The sequence below is a fragment of the Sceloporus undulatus genome, chromosome 6 (genome assembly GCF_019175285.1).
Source record: "Sceloporus undulatus isolate JIND9_A2432 ecotype Alabama chromosome 6, SceUnd_v1.1, whole genome shotgun sequence".
NCBI lineage: Eukaryota > Metazoa > Chordata > Lepidosauria > Squamata > Phrynosomatidae > Sceloporus > Sceloporus undulatus.
Genome location: NC_056527.1, coordinates 84,444,562 through 84,463,187, shown reverse-complemented (window position 1 = coordinate 84,463,187; position 18,626 = coordinate 84,444,562). Strand labels below are relative to the sequence as shown.

At 41.3% G+C, this 18,626-nt stretch overlaps 1 protein-coding gene across 6 annotated transcripts in view; it reads left to right on the top strand.

Moving 5' to 3' along the window:
* FMNL1 (formin like 1) overlaps positions 1–18,626 on the top strand; it is a 103,346-nt gene that overhangs the window by 48,266 nt on the left and 36,454 nt on the right. For all 6 annotated transcript variants that reach the window (XM_042476548.1, XM_042476547.1, XM_042476546.1 and 3 more), the window contains exons 2-5: positions 608–691; positions 8,224–8,307; positions 10,204–10,277; positions 17,482–17,565. In XM_042476548.1, coding sequence (XP_042332482.1) covers positions 608–691; positions 8,224–8,307; positions 10,204–10,277; positions 17,482–17,565 — 326 coding nt within the window. The remainder of the gene's footprint in view (positions 1–607; positions 692–8,223; positions 8,308–10,203; positions 10,278–17,481; positions 17,566–18,626) is intronic.

Sequence of the window (18,626 nt, the reverse complement as noted above, 5' to 3'; positions counted from 1 at the left end):
ATTCCAAACAAATTCCTATTTGATGTTTCTGGGACAGAAAGTAGAGTCTCTTATGGTAGATTTCAAAATTCACAAAGGGAGGAGATCTTTAAGGTAACCTGGAGTAGCTATGTAGCTCCTCTTGTAGTGATTTAGAAATGATAGGGTTCATGATGTGGGTAAGTAATGGAGAGAAAGAGAGAGGCAGTTTTATATACCTTCGCCAATCACTTTGCAAACTATACTTGCTAAACTGATGATAGTGTTATGACTATTTACATCCCAAAAGATTCTGTTAACAATTTCCACAGAAATGCCAAAATGGTTTTATCTCTAGGGAAAAAAATCAGGACAGCTCAAAATCATTTGGGAGACATATCTCACTTCTCTAGAATAAATATGTAAAGTGATATGTCGGTGTTGCATAAAATGACTAAAGCAGAAGCGTTCTCTCTTGTAAAAACAAAAGCAAATAAAATATGTGCCTTTCCCTCTACGCAGCATCCACTCAGTCCTGTGTGGCCCTCTCTTTTTCTTCTATTGCTAACAGCTTTTAAGGACTAGAAAGGCTTGCAATGTAATGATCATGTCTATAAAATAATTCTCCCCCTTTCTTCTTGTCCTGTAGAATTCTATGAACCTGCCACCAGACAAAATGAAGCTATTGAGCCAGTATGACAATGAGAAGAAATGGGAGTTGATCTGTGACCAGGTAAGAGACCACAATGCTCTTTTTTGAATGATGTTACACAGAGCTTGGAAAAAATTACTTTTTTGGACTACAACTGCCAGACTCCTCCATCAAGCAGCCAGTAATAGCTGGAGGACTAGGAGTAGCATTCAGAAAGTAATTTTTCCAGGCTATGTTCCACAAGGCATATTTTGTAGGAGCTTCAAAGTCGCTTATTTCTGCAACAGTATTGCTAAAAGAATATGAAGTTGCTCTGGGCCATGATAATTTATGCCATAATAACTCTGTTAGTCTTTAAAATGGGGCAAGATTAATTGCTTCTACTGCTACAGATTAATACAGCTGATACTGTGGAAATTTAAATGATGTGTGCTTTCTAGAATATATATGTCTTTGGCAATCATTTTGCAGTAAAAAAAAGGATGTTATAAGTATATCTCGCTTCCCGCTGGCAAAATACAAGGGTATCTTGGGCCCCATTCACACTACGAAAATAATCCGGGTTGAATCCTTGCTGTTCACACATGCCCTGAATGCACTCAATGCACTTTTTTGGGAAGAGGCTGGCAAAAAACCCCACTTAACCCGGAATATTTGACACTGGGTTATTTTCTGACTTTTCCTGAAAGATTTGCATTGATTCGCATTGTTGGCAGTGTGAGCTTCCAAGTAGATTTTGATTGCTCTGTATCATTCAAAGGAATGGAAACGGCTCTATTTTATACTGAAACGATGGCATGTGGGAATAACACAGAGGTTACAATGACAAAATAACAAAAATATGAGTGTGAATTCCCCCTTGGTTCACCACTCTCGCTCAGTTCTTTTCACTAGGTTCACTTCCTTACAGATTGGCAGTTTTCTCTATGATCTAAGGATGCTGTTGGAAAAGGAAGAAGCCAGCGGGGTGTAGTGGTTTGAGCATTGGACCACAACTCTGAAGACCAGGCTTCAAATCCCCACTCAGCCATAGAAACCCTTGGGCAAGTCACACACTCTCACCCTCAGAGGCAGCCAAAGGCAAACCCCCTTTGTCTTAGGGTCACCATAAATCAGAAATGATTTGAAGGTACACAGCAGCAACAACAAGAAGAACAGGAAGAGTTTTAGCTCAGTGGTAGAGAGCCTGCTTTACATGCAAAAGGCACAAAGTTCACCCCTCAGCATCTTCAGATAAGACTCCTGTTTGAGAAAACTACTGCCTGGAAAGCTATTAAATGTAGACAATACTGAGCTAGATGGACTGATAGTCTACCTTAGTATAAGATACTTTCTATGTAAGCTAAAGATTAAGGTAATATTAACACCACAGCAGGATTTTGAACCACTAAAACTTTGCCACCACTATGCACACGTAAGAGTGATTTCCTCCTTCCTTTGCATATTATTAGAAATTTTATTTATTCAGTTTGTTAATAAAATATATTAGAACTCTTGATGATCACCCAGTGAGGCTGAAGGTAAAAAGTGTATTAAAATCTAGATAATTTGAACAGAGATAATCTACTTTCTATGTTTCTGTTCCAGATTTACAGTGTCTATTGCTATGGATCCCTTTGAGATCATAATCAGGGGAAATCCATGCTGCCACTTTACAACAGAATATAACAGCACACACATGCCTGACGCATTCCTATTACAACATAAATCCATCCCCCACTTCACTATCCTTTCCATTATCAGATTATTATTTTTTTAACTTAAAACTGACTTTCTTTTAAGGCATCAAATGAATTTTAAGTAAACCTTCAGGTAGTACTTTAAACAATAAAAAATAAAATAAAAAGCCATTTTAAAATCATAGAATCATAGAGTTGGAAGAGACCGCAAGGGCCATCCAGTCCAACCCCCTGCCATACAGGAAATCCAGATCAAAGCATCCCCGACAGATGGCCATCCAGCCTCCGTTTGAAGACCTCCAAGGAGGGAGACTCCACTACACTCCGAGGGAGTTTGTTTCACTGTCAAACAGCCCTTACTGTTAGGAAGTTCCTCCTAATGTTGAGGTGGAATCTCTTTTCCTGCAGCTTGCATCCACTGCTGTTAAGACATGTTAAGACATCCCATCTGTAGCATGTAGAAAAGCCAGAACTGGGCATCAGATCAGTATTTGATTTAGAGGCAGGTACACCTATAGTTTAACAGCACACAGCTAGGCTTATTATGTGCTAAAAAAAGAATAACCAACAACTTTATCAACACTTGTTCTTAGGTATGTGTGTAAGTAAACAGAAGGTAGTTCTTTTTTTAAAAAAGTCATTTAGAGAAGCATTACTTCTCCATAGCATATGTCCATATTTTTTCATCCCATCATCAACTCTGGCCAAGGAGGTTTTAAAAGTTCTGTGGCAGTACAAAAACTTGCCAAATTTGTTTGGTCTAGAAACTAAAAATGGGATATACACAGTTGCAAACAGACATCTTCTCTTTCAAATTGACTTTAGTAGTTTGGGGGCTAGAGGAAAGAAATTACAATCTGTCTTCAGCCTGACTGAAACAGGGCAGATAGTTATCCTCTCCCTTTCTGAGGATCCAGGAACGAGCTGTTCAGAGACAGGGTCATTTCTTAACACAAGCTGCTGGCAGAGATGCATGAGAAAATGTGGCACCCGTTCATGCTGTGAAACTATATATTTCTCAGTTAATAAAAGAACAGGCTTGTGAATGATGCTGAGAAGACAGAAAAAGGGGAGAGGAGTGACTCACTGTGGGCTGTGCAGATGTCTGCGTGGGATTCACCCCTTCACAGTTCTGCTAAGACAATTCTGCCATGGGGGATAGAGCGTCTGAAATAGAAACCCCTGGTGATTTCAGAAGTGTTTGCACAGTGAGTGGGCAGCGGAGACGGAGAAGGCAGGCCCATCCTAACTTCCCTGCTCAGGAGAAACAGGTCACAGGACCCTGGTGAATTGGGACCTGCCAGTGGTTGCTGTGATTCACCTCAAGTGCAAGCGGGTGACAAGCGAGGGAAGAAGTTGGTTTCTGCTTGTCGTGAATCACGTAGGAAGTGGCAGGCAATGTGTGTGGGAAACAGGAATGTCCTCCTTGCAGACTTCTGATTTGTGAAAATACAAATGTAGCACCACTGTATGTGTGAATGTATCTGTGGCAAAAAAGGAACTTGTGTGTGTGAGGCTGTTGGTGAAAGATTGGAAGTGCCCATGGAGAAGCAGTGGGGATACTTTCTGGCTCACAGAAAACAGGAGGAAAGAGCAAAAAGGCAGTTCTGCTATTGAGGCAAAGCACCAGCCTCAGGTGGGCTGTATCCACACTGCAGAAGTAATCTAGTTTGACACCACTTTAGCTACGTGGCTCAATGCTATGGGATCCTGGGTTTCTTGTGACACCAAAACTCTGACAGAGGGCTAAATGACTCACAAAACTACAGTTCCCAGGTTACCCTAGCATTGAGCCATAGCAGTTAAAGTGGTATCAGACTGGATTATTTCTGCAGTGCAAATGCAGTTGTGGTGGATTTGTGGTTTGGTGGAAATAAATTACAGAGAGGAAAACATTCAAGTCACACTCTAAGTTCAGTCCATTGAGAAACACTCCTTTATGAGCCTCACTGTGTAGACCAAAACTGGGAATCCTTTGAGCTATCAGACGTTTGGGGCTTCAGCTGCAATGGCCAGTGGTATAGCACTGAGGGAGTTACATTCAAGATGCCTGGAGGGCAAAAAGTTCACTCAGGGTGACCAGAAGTCATAACCCAAAAGGAGGACAAGACACCGCCAAATGTAAAAAATAAATGAATAAAAATGTAGGGCATTACAAAGTGAAAGCTAAACACACATAACTGTGAATTAATGCTTTTTAGTCATGGTCAGAATGGCTTTGAAATTCCTGCTGGAGAGAAGGTTGACGTGTAGGACATGTTCTGAAAAGGATGATATCTGGTCATCCTACACTGGTGTAGGCCAGTGCTACTCAAAGAGATGGTCCGTGGACTGTGCTTGTCCACTAGCTATTGGCTGCTGGTCTGCAGCAAGCTTCTATGAAAGAAAGAAATAGTTGGTAGTTAATGGGCACAAATATGGTGCTGGTCCCTGACCCATTGGCAGAGTGGACCCCTGAAAATTCCTCACATCAGATAACTTAAGAAGCCTCCTTCCTAGGCCCAGAATGTCAAAGTTGAGGGGAAATATCCATCATCCTTCATCAATTTAATGCCACCCAATGTTACTTTATCATTTTCTAGTATAAAAGTTCTTTCAGATTGTGAAACCTGCACTATAGTTGGCCCATCTTATCCATGGATTTTTTAATCCATGGATTCAAGCATCCACGTCTTGAAAATATTTTTTAAAAGTATAAATTCCAAAATAGCAAACTTTGATTTTCCATTGCATACAAGGGGCACCATTTTGCTATGCCATTATATTTAATGGGACTTGAGCATCCACGGATTTTGGTATCCATAGAGGTCCTGGAACCAAGCCCCAGCAGATAACAAGGATCCACTGTATTTTAGTTCCATATACATAAAGTGTGAGGGACAATTCTAGTACATTTGACACTGGGCAGCAGATTTGAATTTGACTGGGGGCAAGAATGTTGTCTAGGTCGGGGCTGCCTACTGGCATGTCCACCATTTGGCTGCCTCTGCTTGGGGTGAGACAAATGGGCCAGGGCCAGAGTGTCATTGCTATCATTGTCACTATAGCTGGCCCACTGTTGTTACCACAACAGAGGCCTCTTGAATTGCACCCAATCATGTCCAGACCTAGTTGGGTCCATGCTGCAAAGGCAACAAGGAAACCGCTGGTTTCTAGGTTAGGGCTGTCTAAAGTAGCTGCTGCCACCTATTGACTCCATTTTGAATGACTGCTCTAGCTCTCTGTTGGCTTTTTCCTCTTTCCTCTCATTTTCCACCTCAAAAAGATGTTAGATATTGCAGACAACAGAGCTCGAAAAGATTGTTTTATGATAGCTGTCTAACAGAGAAGGCTAAATGTCTCACAGAACTACAATTCCCAGGATACTCTAGCACTGAGCCAGCAGTTTCAACCTGGATTATTCCTGCAGCGTGTTTGGACCTATGTCACACTGAGACTTAGTTAAGAGCACCCAAACTATGGAGCTAAGCTCTCCAAAACAAATGACCAAAACCTAAAACTGCAGACCAAATGACATCTTTTTGTTTTGTTGGGAATGAAGCTTATATGATGAAACTTATGTATAATATCTTTTGAAGGGATGTACATAGTGCTTGTAACACTAGTTGTAAGACTAGTTTTCTAGTCTGTTATCTTGAATGAACATGTAACTTGTTTTCAAGTTAGGTACAACCCACCTACATTTAGGACCATGGGGTGAAACAGACCGCCCTGAAGGGGTGGCTTGAAGCTGCCCCTGAGAAAGCGAGGTTGGGACCACAGCAACTACACGCCATGGCTCCAATCCAGCTTTTTGCCAGCACAAAAAGAAGCAAATTGCCACTCCTTTTTGAGCCAGCAAAAAGCTGACTTTTCCCTCCCTGCAGTGGCTTTATGGCGCTCCTGTGATATGCAGCATGTAAATGCCGCCCCACCGGATCACCCTGAAGCTGGCCCACGGTTGGATGGGCAGGTGGCATGATGCCAGCACTCTGAAGCCGCCCAGAAACTGGCGCAAAGGGGTGGCCTGTTTCGCCCTTTCACCTCTTGCTTTTAGAAATAGAAATCTGATTTTATTTGTTAACTGCCTCAGAGATCTATAATTCTCAATAGTTCTCTGTAGGATAACTGACTCATGTTGTTTTGCTGCCTAAGTCAGAGTAGCAACTGGCAACAGGTCAAAAATATCTACCATGGGAATGCCATATGGACAGGTTTGCGATCCACATGTTCAACTGTCTGGGGATCGCCACATCTCATATTATTCAGTGTCAGCATGTACATGTGGGCACATTGATATAGATACATGCACATAACTGCCCACTGAATTCTATGCAACTTGAGCGCCCCCCCCCCCCCCCCCCCCGGGCACCTAAACCCCCATAGATGGGAAGGGTCCATTGTAATACCAAGGCTAAGTTATTTTACATTTGAGGCAGTAGAGCACATGTTCACTTTTTCCCATTCCTGGTAGTAAAAATATAATGCAATAAATTAAAGAAGTAACAGTTTCCAGATCTGTTACACCATCCACAGTCAACTGGCCTACTCTAGCTAATGATAGTGCTGTCCCTCCTCGGAACAATTAAAAGAGTTTCAAGACTGTAGTGTGTAGTACATCATTTTAGGGTGGTGCTAAAAAGTGTATGTCCTACCATGGGATGAGTCTTTAAAACTATAGCAGCCACACCAGATTCTTACCTCACGGTTCAAAAAATAAACAAGGTTGGGAGCTCCATAGGCAATACATAATTGCTCTTGAGAAACATTATGTCACATTTAGGCAAGTATGGTGTAACCTGGTTGTCAGGAGAGGAAGAAATACAGGAAATTTTCAGTTGTGTGTTTTAGCATTTCCCAACCTGGTGTTCTCTAGATGTGTTGGATTTCAGTTACCAGCTTTCCCAAGCAGGATGACTTCGTAATCCTGGGTGGAACTCTTAGTTAATATATCTCAAGGAGAGCACACTTGGGAATCTGCTTTGGATGTGTATGAAGAAGATACTCTGAAACCTTACCCATTTCCTGATTTCTGCAGCAGCAATAAATGATATATATGTAGTCAAAATTTATTTAGGGCACATTTACAAATATTTCGGGATTTTTAAAAACATTATTTGCAGAAGGAAATAATTTGGGGGAGAGATGTTGGGGGGGGGTGTCTCTGACTGGAATGCATGATTTGTACCTGTCTTGGAGTATCTTTTGTATACAAAATGTTTCAAGTTCATCCCAGCATCTCCTGGTTGGGCTGGGAAATAATCATGCCCAAAAGCTTGGAGAATCTTTGCCAGTCAGGGTAGACAATACTGGGCTAGAGTAGAGGAACTAGTGGTCTGAAAGAATGTAAGGTGACTTTCTGTGGTTCTAATTCTGAGATGAAGACACATACAATTGGGCCACCATGAATTCACCCATCCACTGTTTGAAAATGTTTTTTAAAAATATAAATTCCAATAAGCAAACCTTGACTTTGCCATTTTATACTTAGGACACCATTTCACTACACCATTGTATTTAATGGGACTTGACATCCATTGGTTTTGGTATCCAAGGGGGATCCTGGAACCTAACCACAGCGGATACTAAGAGCCCACTGTATGTATAATAGATGAAATGCAGAGTCTGGACTGAAACATGGCAGTATGAACAGTAGCATCTTTGGTGTATTGGGTTATTCCTTTCTCATTGCATTCTTCTTCATTAAGCTCAGCCTGGTTAGTAAGTGCCTAAGAACTGCCATATGCTAATGTTTGAGCCCAGAAATCCAGAAACAGCTGCAGTGTTTGGCTAGAGATACCTGATACTGGAAGTTGTCTGTTGGCATCTTCTGCCGGTACAGATATGTGACAGAACTAGTCTCTTGCATACATGTTCTCGTGCTTCTTTCTTCAGACTACAATTTCAAATACGTAATGCTATTTTTTCTACTATCTTTTTTATATCCACCTCCAGGAAAGGTTCCAAGTGAAAAACCCACCTTCTGCTTATATCCAGAAACTGAAGGGCTATCTGGACTCCGGTGGATTCAGTGGAAAGGTGACTGATAGCTGGTTAATGTAACCATAAGCATATTGTACTTTCTTCCTTGGTTTTCCATTGCTTTTCATCCCACCCCACTCTTTTGGTAATGTGATATTCTCTTTTCTTTCTCTCTATTGCACTTTCTTCACCTAGCACCGATTTCCTCTTTTCTGTCAGAAAAAAAAATACATATGCAGTTGGAGTCAATTCACATGACTGTTGCTTTTTTCTTGCCTCAAATGCTCTGAAGCCAAAATGGTTATTTTGCATGCTGTCATTGGTTTCCCATTTTGGGGAGATTTGCATTGGAAAGCTGCTATTTTTGTATACCTCTGTGCCGTTCACAAAAAAAAAAAAATGGATTGCAAAAATGTGCTTTCTTGTCTGAGCTGAAAACCCTGGCATGCCATTAGTACACAGCTCAGGCAGGCCGAATGCAAAGTAACTAGCCATGCCTGCATTAGCTGGTGCTTCTAATCTCTTAATATGTGCAAATGTGTCTAATTTGCCTCATTTACTAAATAGGCATGTCAAAAGGAGCTAAATTTGAATTTGAGTGGTAATATATACCCCATGTTTGAATACCATAACATGCATGTAGTACCATCAGATATGAAAGGCATGGATGCTCTCAGGTGGTTTATCCCTACAAGCAATATAACAACGTCCAAAGTAAAAATTAGATTTCTTAAATATGAGCCCATGATATTTATTTAAGCAACTTCATTTATTTGTTTCCACTTTCTGTGTCTGCTAATATGTTGGCCCACACCATCAATAATAAGCCATATGCCTGTAATAAATGGAAAATTGCAGTTGGGAAAGGATGAAGTCTTTACTTCAGTGTACGTTGCAAGGAAATGCACACATGATATTCTCAGTGCTCAAGTTGGGGCAAGTCTGCATCAGGTGACACCCGGTTGGGGTGTGTGTGACACTATTGCTCCCGAAACATTTGCCAAAAAGGGCTGTTGTGTTCACCTGTGACCCTTTGAAAGATGGTGTGAATGGGACATGGTTCAGTGGGAGGAAAAAGGAGAGAACCTAGGTGGTTTTTTTAAAATTAAATTTTAAAAATTAAAAAGAACTATTCTTTTAAAAAATTCTTTTTAAAAAATCACATCCTACCACATGTTCACTTTAACCATATGAAACTATCTATGTGTAAATACATTCAGGCTATGCATATGATATTGTAATTTAAAGGTACAGTAAAACTAAGATCATACGCCTTGGCAGGTTTCATTTTTATTGATTTGATCATTTGTATGTACAGTGCTGTGTACGTTTACAGCGCTATAAAAATAAACTATAATGATAATAATAATAATAACTATTACCATTACATTCAGTGACTTATGGGAAATACAATTTATGAGTAATACAGTGCGCCCTTTTTTTACGCGGGGATCTGTTCTGGGGGCTCCCGTCGCGTAAAAAAACCACGTATGCTTGAGCTCCATTGAAAGTAATGGGGCTCGTGCATGCGACGGTGGCACAGCAGCACACGCGCGCCTTGGGCATGCACCCCATTCATCTAAATGGGATGCACCACCTCTTGCAACCCGCGCACTCCCGCACAACTCCCTTACATCTTCTAGTGTATGCTGAAAGCTGCGTATAGTGCATCCACGTATAAGGTGGGCACACTGTATTAGTACAAAAAACAAATATTGCATGGGAGGAGGTCAGTGGGGACTGGTGACACCTTGAGTTACCACAGGTGATGCCAACCTTAATGATGCCACTGTCCGTGCTTTATATGTTTTCCAGCCCAAATGTTGCTGGGAAATCCACATTCAGAAAATAATGTATGTGTTGAACATAGCCCAAATAAGAATTTTGGAAAGAACTGTACTTTGTATGCAAGTTTGACTTTTGGTATGTGTGTGTTTTTCTTTCTTCATCCAGTTCAAGAGGCGGGTTCAAGAGTCCACCCAAGTTCTTCGGGAGCTAGAGATATCTCTGAGAACAAATTATATTGGGTTAGTACCAATGCCCAATGCTGCTGTTGCTTGCTTATTGGTTAGGAGTCCTCCCATGGGCCAGTCCTCCCTTTGTGAAATTAGAATAATGCTTTAAAAGGAGGAAGGGGGGAGGAATGTAGCAGCACCTGTAAGACTAACTGGTTTATATTTTAGCTTGAGCTTTCACTTCTTCAGATGCAGTACAGAGTGATGCTTTTATCCCTCGTCTGGTTTGGGAAAACCTGAGAGCACTAGTGATCATCTTGATTGCCTTCTACCCAGAGCTTGGAAAAGTTCCCTCTTTTTTGGCACTACAGATTTCAGAATCCCCCAGCCAACATGACCAATGAAAGTTGTATTTGTTGTGCACAGGGACAGTCATGTTTTGTCCTTGGGTATTTTTCCTGCTGTACTCTTTCTGCAAGTGCCATGAAGACAAATTGAGAGAAGGGAGTTGTTGCAGAAAACCAAAAGAAGGGATGCTGCAATCCACATTCCAGGCTTCTGGGATAAAGAGGAATTGGGTTCCTCTTTCCACAAGTTTTATAAGAAGTGAAAGAAGTGAGCAGCAGGTATCAAAACAGGGGTGAGGAAACCCCCAAACCTCATACCCCCATGATTCAAAAGAAAATTGTTCTCTTTCAGAGAACTTACAACTAGCCTGTGTGTATTTGTGCCTTCAAGTTGCCTGTCAATTTACAGTGATCCCATGAATTTTTCAGGGTTTTCTTAGGCAAGGAATACGCATGAGGAGGTTTTGCCAGTTCTTTTCTCTAAAAAATAGTCAACAGGATTGGCAGTTTTCCATCCAAGTACTAACTGAGGTGGACCCTGCCTATCTTCCAAGATGAAAGGTGACATGGTGCTTTTAGGATATTTAAGCCAATGACTAGCCTACCACACTTGGATTTTTTTTTTTCTGTCTCAAACTGTACTGCCCATGACAGCCTTCTTTAACTGGGTGGTGCTCTATGGATGTGTTGGACTACAACTAACATCACCCCATCACCTTTTTATCATTTTATCTCATGGAAGAGCTCTCCCTGAGAGCTTGGAAAGCTGCTGTCAGCCAGAACAGATAATATTAGGATAGGACCAGAACTTGGAATTGTTAAGTAAAATGGCCAGCATGTTCATATTAGTCATTTTGTGAAAATTATCATAAAATCTTCTTGTTAGAACAATGAATTGCAATTGTGACATTTTTTATAAAGAAATTGACAAAATTTTCCCCATGACCCTTGAACAATGACATTGGGATATATAAAGTAAACCTTGCCCATTTTCCCCAACATTAACAGTATAGCTGAAGAAGGGGTGCCAATGCTGTTGCTGTTCACTACATTCCTCTCCACAAATTAAAATGTTAATTGTAGCATGTTGCTTCCAAGTGACATGTAAGACACTTCAATCTGTTTCTAAGATCTTGAACAACTGAACAAGAGAGGAACAAGAGAGGTTAACACTGTCCACACCTACTGACCCAAGTCTCTTGTGTGGTGATACACAGTCAATGGGCTCTTGAACAACTTCTTCCCCAGTGTCATCAGCACCAGAGGTGATGGCCAAATCTACTACCACTTATGCCATTTGTTCCCTCTGAAAACATTTTGGCATTGTAATGATGAAGAGGGAGGTCAAGTAAAGAGATAACCTTGATTTGGCCCTCTGTTGCTGTTCAGATGTTAGTATGGATGATCAGTGGGTTCTTTGCCTGTGTCTTGAGGTAAGCATGTAAGTATATATCAAAAGCCTTTGCTAAAGCATGTGAGGTGTTTTACACCAGGTAATAGCAATGGAGAAATTACTGAATTACAAATTCTCTCTGAAACAGGCTTGTGAAGAGTTTTGTAGACTTCTTGCCTCCAAAAAGACAATGAGTATTATCCTCATTGAGTTTTTCTCAGTTTGCAATAAAATCACTCTATGCAAAACTGATAACTTTTCCCTTGATGAAGAAAAGCACAGACACACTCATAGCAAGCACAAAAGGGCTGACTAGCCAAAGAGAGACAGACTAGTGTTCCCAGTTTTTGAAAGTCTGTGAAGCAAGGAGCAGCTCTCCTAGGTATCTGTGCAATTTTCACAAAAGTCACTGTCACAGATGTATAAACCTTTCCAAGTAGGTTTGCCAGATTCAAAACTGAAGGCACTTTCTGGACTTTTAATGGTTGTGTTGAAGAGAAAATGTTAGTATGTGTTCATAGAGTTGGAAGAGACACAAGGGCCATCCAGTCCAACCCCCTGCTATGCAGGAAATCACAATCAAAGCATCTCCGACAGATGGATGGTGTTGTTTGCTGTGCGACCAAGTAACAAGTTACACTTGCTGAAATTCCCTCTTCAGCATAAAAATTAAAGCCACAGGAAAACATTTCCAGTTTTACTCCCAAGGCTGACACAAAATATCTCATTGTCTTGTAGGCAAGGAGAACCCTCCCCCCTCCCTGCAGTTTCTCATATGAGAATGAGACAGGCATGGCTTCACATCCCTAGGAAAAAGAGAGTTCATTTGTCTTCTCCTTGTGACATTGCTTGCACATAGGATTGTGCTGTAATAGTCCTTTTTGTACAGGTGGGAGGGTAGCCACCAAACATTATAACAGTGGGATCTTTAGGACCAAGCCTATGGTTTAGGCTTGTATATGCTTCTTCCCCATCTAGCCCCTGCTAGAAGTCTATCTTTCTTCTGTCATAAAATGCTTTTTTTGTAACAAATATATTAAAAAAAGGGGGGGGGGGGGGACAAGACAAAAGGAAGCAGAATAAGTGTATACCTTGTTACCTTGCCATTACCTTCAATCAGAGCGGGAATCAGAAGTCTATTAAGCAATAGCAAGTACATTTCTATGATATACTAAGTAGTTTACAAAGTGCAGGCTAATTGCCCCAACAAGCTAGGTACTCATTTTAGTAACCTATGGAAGGATGCCAGGCTGAGTCAATCCAGAGCTCCAGCGGATATTGAACTCACACATTTGTGGTTTTGTGAGTGAGTGGCTGCAGTACAGGCATTTAACCACTGTTGGTTAATATTATATGAAATGTTAACTGTTCATGTGAATGTGGCTTAGGTTGGTTAACTTCCCTGCTTCCTTTGTCAATGGTGGAGCCATGCCCCCACCACCCAGGCACCCTTTTTTGTGCCCTTTTGAGAAAAAATTGAGGTTTGTGGCAAAGGTCTGGGTCCTCTACTGAGAAGATGACCCTAGCATGTTGGAAGCAGCAGTCGACACCATTGACGACAGTGATGCATGCAGGCTAATTAACAGCTTAGATGGTGAAGCATTTATCTCCCTGGATTGATTGCCTGCCAAGCAAGTCAGAACATAAAAGGGAACAGTAGAAGCCAGCATGAGCAAGACGTGTCAGCGTTTTGTGACAAAATGTATTGTCGTGCCTGATGCAGTACAAAAGAAGAAGCAATTGTACATACGAGGATGCCACAGTGCCTGTGCTCCTGGAAATGTGTCGCAGACCTATGATAAGAGAATCAAGTCATTTTCACCTCACTGAATGTATTTTTGCATTGGGCCAATTCATGTAATTTGCATGTGCTCCTTACATTGGTCAGAATATACATTTAGACTTTAAAATATTTCTCTTCCATTTTCTGTTCCACACTGACAACATTCACAAATAAAAGATTCCTATATAAATGGGTATATTCTGTATCCCCTGTGAAAAATCTGTAGAACATGACCGTCTGCTTCCAAAACATTCAATTATTCTCATAGTGGATGTGGTCACTGGGTTATATCCAGATTTATTTAGTCAGAGTAGATCCATTTAAATTAGGAAATAGATTAGGAGAGAGACATTGTGATGTAATGGTTAGAGCAGGTGATAGGGATTATGTTGAACTGCAATTCCAGCATCCCTTACCATGGCTGTGCTGGTGATGGCTGTTGGGAGTTGTAGTTCAACATCTGGAAGAATAGAAAACCCTGAGATTTGGAGTGGAACGTTTGAAATCCAGGTTCAAGTCTCCAGTGACTCATTAAACTTGCAAAGTTGTTGTGCGGATCAGATGAGGAGGAGAGCTACTTGCACCCCCTTGGTTTCATTGGAGGAAAGGTGGGATATAAACATAACTAACAAAACAATGGAGCTTATATTACTAATGACTTGGTTAAGTGCTATTGATTTCAATGTGTCTACTTTAAGAATGTCTAAGTCTGGATCTAACTCAATGCATTGCTTTAACACAGTACACACCATCTCCCTGGCCATTCAAAGCACATGGGTGGATTTTTTTCCAATTATGTTCCATAAAGTAGAAGTGTTTACATGGGGAGATACTCCTGCTGTCACTTTAAAGGCATAGCCACAAAGCTCACAATGTTCCACCTGTAGCCATTTTGAAGTTGTTCCCTGCATGGCAATCCTCAGTTGTATGAATGTGTTTCTAAAAAGAAGTTGCAGTCATCAGTTTCCCAATCTGAATTGAGCCCCTCACATCAGGTGGAGAGGACCATGAACCATTTCCCCACCACTGCTGCACTCTCATTCTGGATTGGTCCATGTGTCTCCTTTTTATCTGGGGAATAGGAGAGGGGGAATCTTCTATCCATACCAATGTAAATTTTTATTTTTAGTGCAGGTAGCATGTGTGGAGGGCCCAGTCCAGATTGAGATGGGAGCTGAGGGCTAAGGTTTAAAACTTCCCATACTCTACTCTGGCATGTTATTTTAAAGAAGCCACTTTTTGCTAATTGTGTGATTGGGGTCAATTCTATGTTGGCCCTTAGAGAATTCAGTCCCTGTCCAGGTTGGGTTTTTTTTTTAACCTTTTAGGGAATATGTGTCTCATTAGCTCCAATCACCATAACCAATAGTAAGAAATGAAAACAGCTGTGGTCCAGCAGCATCTGGAGAAATGTACCTTTCCTAGTTCTGAGCTAGTGGAAAGGATCACCACTGTATGAAATCTGGGCAAAGTGTTCATATAGGAAATTGGCTACTAATCTACTTACACCCAAAGTAATTACATGTCTTGATGAACATAAAAGAAAGAAGAAAATAAAGAACTTATTTGCACAACAACTACAATCCACTGTGCTCCAGCAGTAGAACTGGATTTTCTTGTAGCATAATTTGTGTCCCCTTTCCTGTAGAATTTCAAGCGGCAGCCGGTTTATATCCCTGATTATTTTTCACGCTAGGGATGGCCATGCTTAAGGAATGGGTGAAATTCACCCAGATGGCCTTATTCATGATTCACGGTATAAAAAAGATTTCATGGGGAAAATTGACCGTGAATATCACTGAGTATAATTTGGGGGATGGGGGTGGGAGCGGAGAGGGCCATGCTAGCATGGTGTAATAGAAAGTATCAGAGACCTGGGATGGAGTTCAAAAATCCCACCTCAGTTTAGCAACTCATGGAGTGACTTTGGGGTGCATCCAAGTCTCTTAGCACTGCTAAATCATACATTTGGGGTGAGTGGGTCAGAAAGCTTGTGAAGTAACTTCAACTCCTGCCTCCATATACATACATAAATCTTTTGGAAACATCAGAAACCAGAAAGGGTGACTGACTAATGGACTAAATGTATTGGGTATTACAAAAAGACCCTATGTATACAGTTCCTTCCCCCAGACAAGCAAAGGAGGCACTGCCTTGAAATTCAGCACAATATATTTATTAACAGGACTACCAATATGTAATGAGGTAGAAGCTGTTTGAACATTCTCCTTACATCAAGCATATCCTGAACAAGTAAAGCTACTGATCCAAGTAGCATTGTGGGGTCAGGGTGGGAATCCAGATGTTACTGGATTGCAAGTCTCAGCAGCCCTAGCCAAAATACCCAGTGAGGAGGAATGGCTGGAAGTTACAGTCCAACATCTGTGGGGCTGCATGATTCTCACCTGTGATCTAGACTAGGGAACAAGGAAGTGTGGTTCATGTGCCATTTGTAGGCCCAAGCTCCTTAAAACATGTTTGGGGGGAAATCAATTTGTTCCCCAAACACCATGCTTTAAGGTCCCTGACCATCAGGAAGTGACCCAGGGGTTGACTTCCTGTCACTGTTTGGCTTAAAACAGATCAGAGAAGAAGAAGAAAGGATCCCATGCCTTTAAAGGGCATTTGGAGGCAAAACTATTAATAGAATCATAGAATTGTAGAGTTGGAAGAAACCACAAGGGCCATCCAGTCCAACCCCTGCCATGCAAGAACTCTCAATCAAAGCATCTCTGACAGATGATCATCCAACCTCTGTTTAAAGACCTCCAAGGAAGGAGACTCCACTAAACTCTGAGGGAGTTTGTTCCACTGTCGAACAGCCCTTACTGTCAGGAAGTTCCTCCTAATATTGAGGTGGAATCTCTTTTCCTGGAGCTTGCATCCATTGCTCCGGGTCCTATTCTCTGGAGCAGCAGAAAACAAGCTTGCTCCCTCCTCAATATGACATCCCTTCAAATATTTAAACAGGGCTAACATATCACCTCTTAACTTTCTTTTCTCCAGGCTAAACATCCCCAGCTCCCTAAGTTGTTCCTCATAGGACATGGTTTCCAGACACTTCACCATTTTAGTCACCCTCCTTTGGACACACTCCAGTTTCTCAATGTCCTTTTTGAACTGTGGTGCCCAGAACTGGACACAGTATTCCAGTTGGTGCCTGACCAAAGCAGAATAGAGTGGCACTATTACTTCCCTTGATCTAGACACTATACTTTTATTGATGCAGCCTATTTTTGAAAATGCTTTTTAGGGGTACAGTGGGAGGATGTGGGCCTGCAGTGTTTCTCCGGGGGGGGGCAATGTGATCCCTGACCCCCAACAGTTACCCAAATTTGCCATAGATTAACTTTCATCCATGTAAATTGTTCTATCTGGAAAAGGAATTTTGGTTGGTATGGGGGAGAATTCCAACAGATGATATCAACCCCACTCTAAACTCCACTCAATTCAATGAAATTTACTTCCAAGGAAACAGTAGATAGGATTGCAGCCTTAGCATCCTTTTCAGGAAGATGGTTGAGCACTGTATATACTAAAACTGGTATAAAATGATTAGTTTTATTAAACAGCTATTTAAAAAACCGAAAAATGACTGTCTAGAATATATTATTGTGGGAAACATATGAGAAATTACTAAGAATGGCATTCTGGAGGAAGATAAGACAAAACTGGGAAAAAGCAGGTGTGTTACTTACCTTATATTTCATTGAGACAGGAAATTTCATTTCCTCCTCCCTTCCACTTTTCCAGTTGGGTCCAGGAATTCCTGAATGAAGAAAACAAGGGCCTTGATGTGTTGGTGGACTACCTTGCCTTTGCCCAGTGCTCTGTCACGTAAGTCACTACTATTTGTTGGCTAGAAGCGGATGGATAAATGAGGATTAAAGGGAAATTGTGAGCTTCAGTTCTTCTCCACTGTTGTGGACCCTGATCCAGCAGAGAATTCCAGTATATATCCAGTATTATATGTATACAATAGGCTAGGATTCAACATGCTGATTTATCACAGTACCCTGTACTCATCAAGAGATACTGAATGGATGAATAACTTTAATTTAATGCAGAATGCATTGAGAGATTCCTCAATTAACCAAAGTGGTTTGCCATGTAGCATTTCAAGGAAAGTCTGTTCTAGAAGAGGAGAGAGGTCTAAAGCCCCCTTGGACTCATAGAGCCAATTTTCTCTCAATTCTTTGAATCTTGGCCATGCATTTCATGTTATATATGGACAGATGACAAACCGAAAGCTCCAGTTTGTGAAATATGCCCCCTATTTCATGATCCTTCTCCTTCCCTCTGTTAAATCACTCCCTTGACACTTGATTTGGGCCAGAGCATCTGTGGACCCCCTCTAAGATGGTCAGCTGACATTAAATAATTACCAAGCATGGATATAAGTCCTCCAAGTCACAGTACCTACAATCAGTGACATGAAGAAGGTGGATGTTGTTTGGCCTAATTTGTGTTTTATGCTTGAAAACAAGTTTCATACCACACAGAAATTGTCCTATGATGTCATCATTCAAGGCACAAAGCAGATTCTAGACAACTGCTCTCAGTCCTTTATGTCTAGGTTTCCACTTACCTTTCTGTGCCTGGTGTGACAGGACAAAAAATAATTACCATCACCATGTAACATAAGTGAGTTGATGCAATTTTCATAAATAAAGTGGACTGCAGTCCTTGCTGCAAGACATTTTCCTGACTTGAAGACAGATTTTTGTAGAGTTCTGCTCAAATGTTCGCCATCTCCTTTAACCCTGCAAAACTAGGAGTAGGTAACTGTGGCCTAATTTCATGCAGCCCTTGGCCAACATTTAAAATCCTCCATAAACAATCATTTTTTGGCAGGAGCATTCAGCAGTCTCTGGTGTCCTACCAGGTGTGAGAGAGGA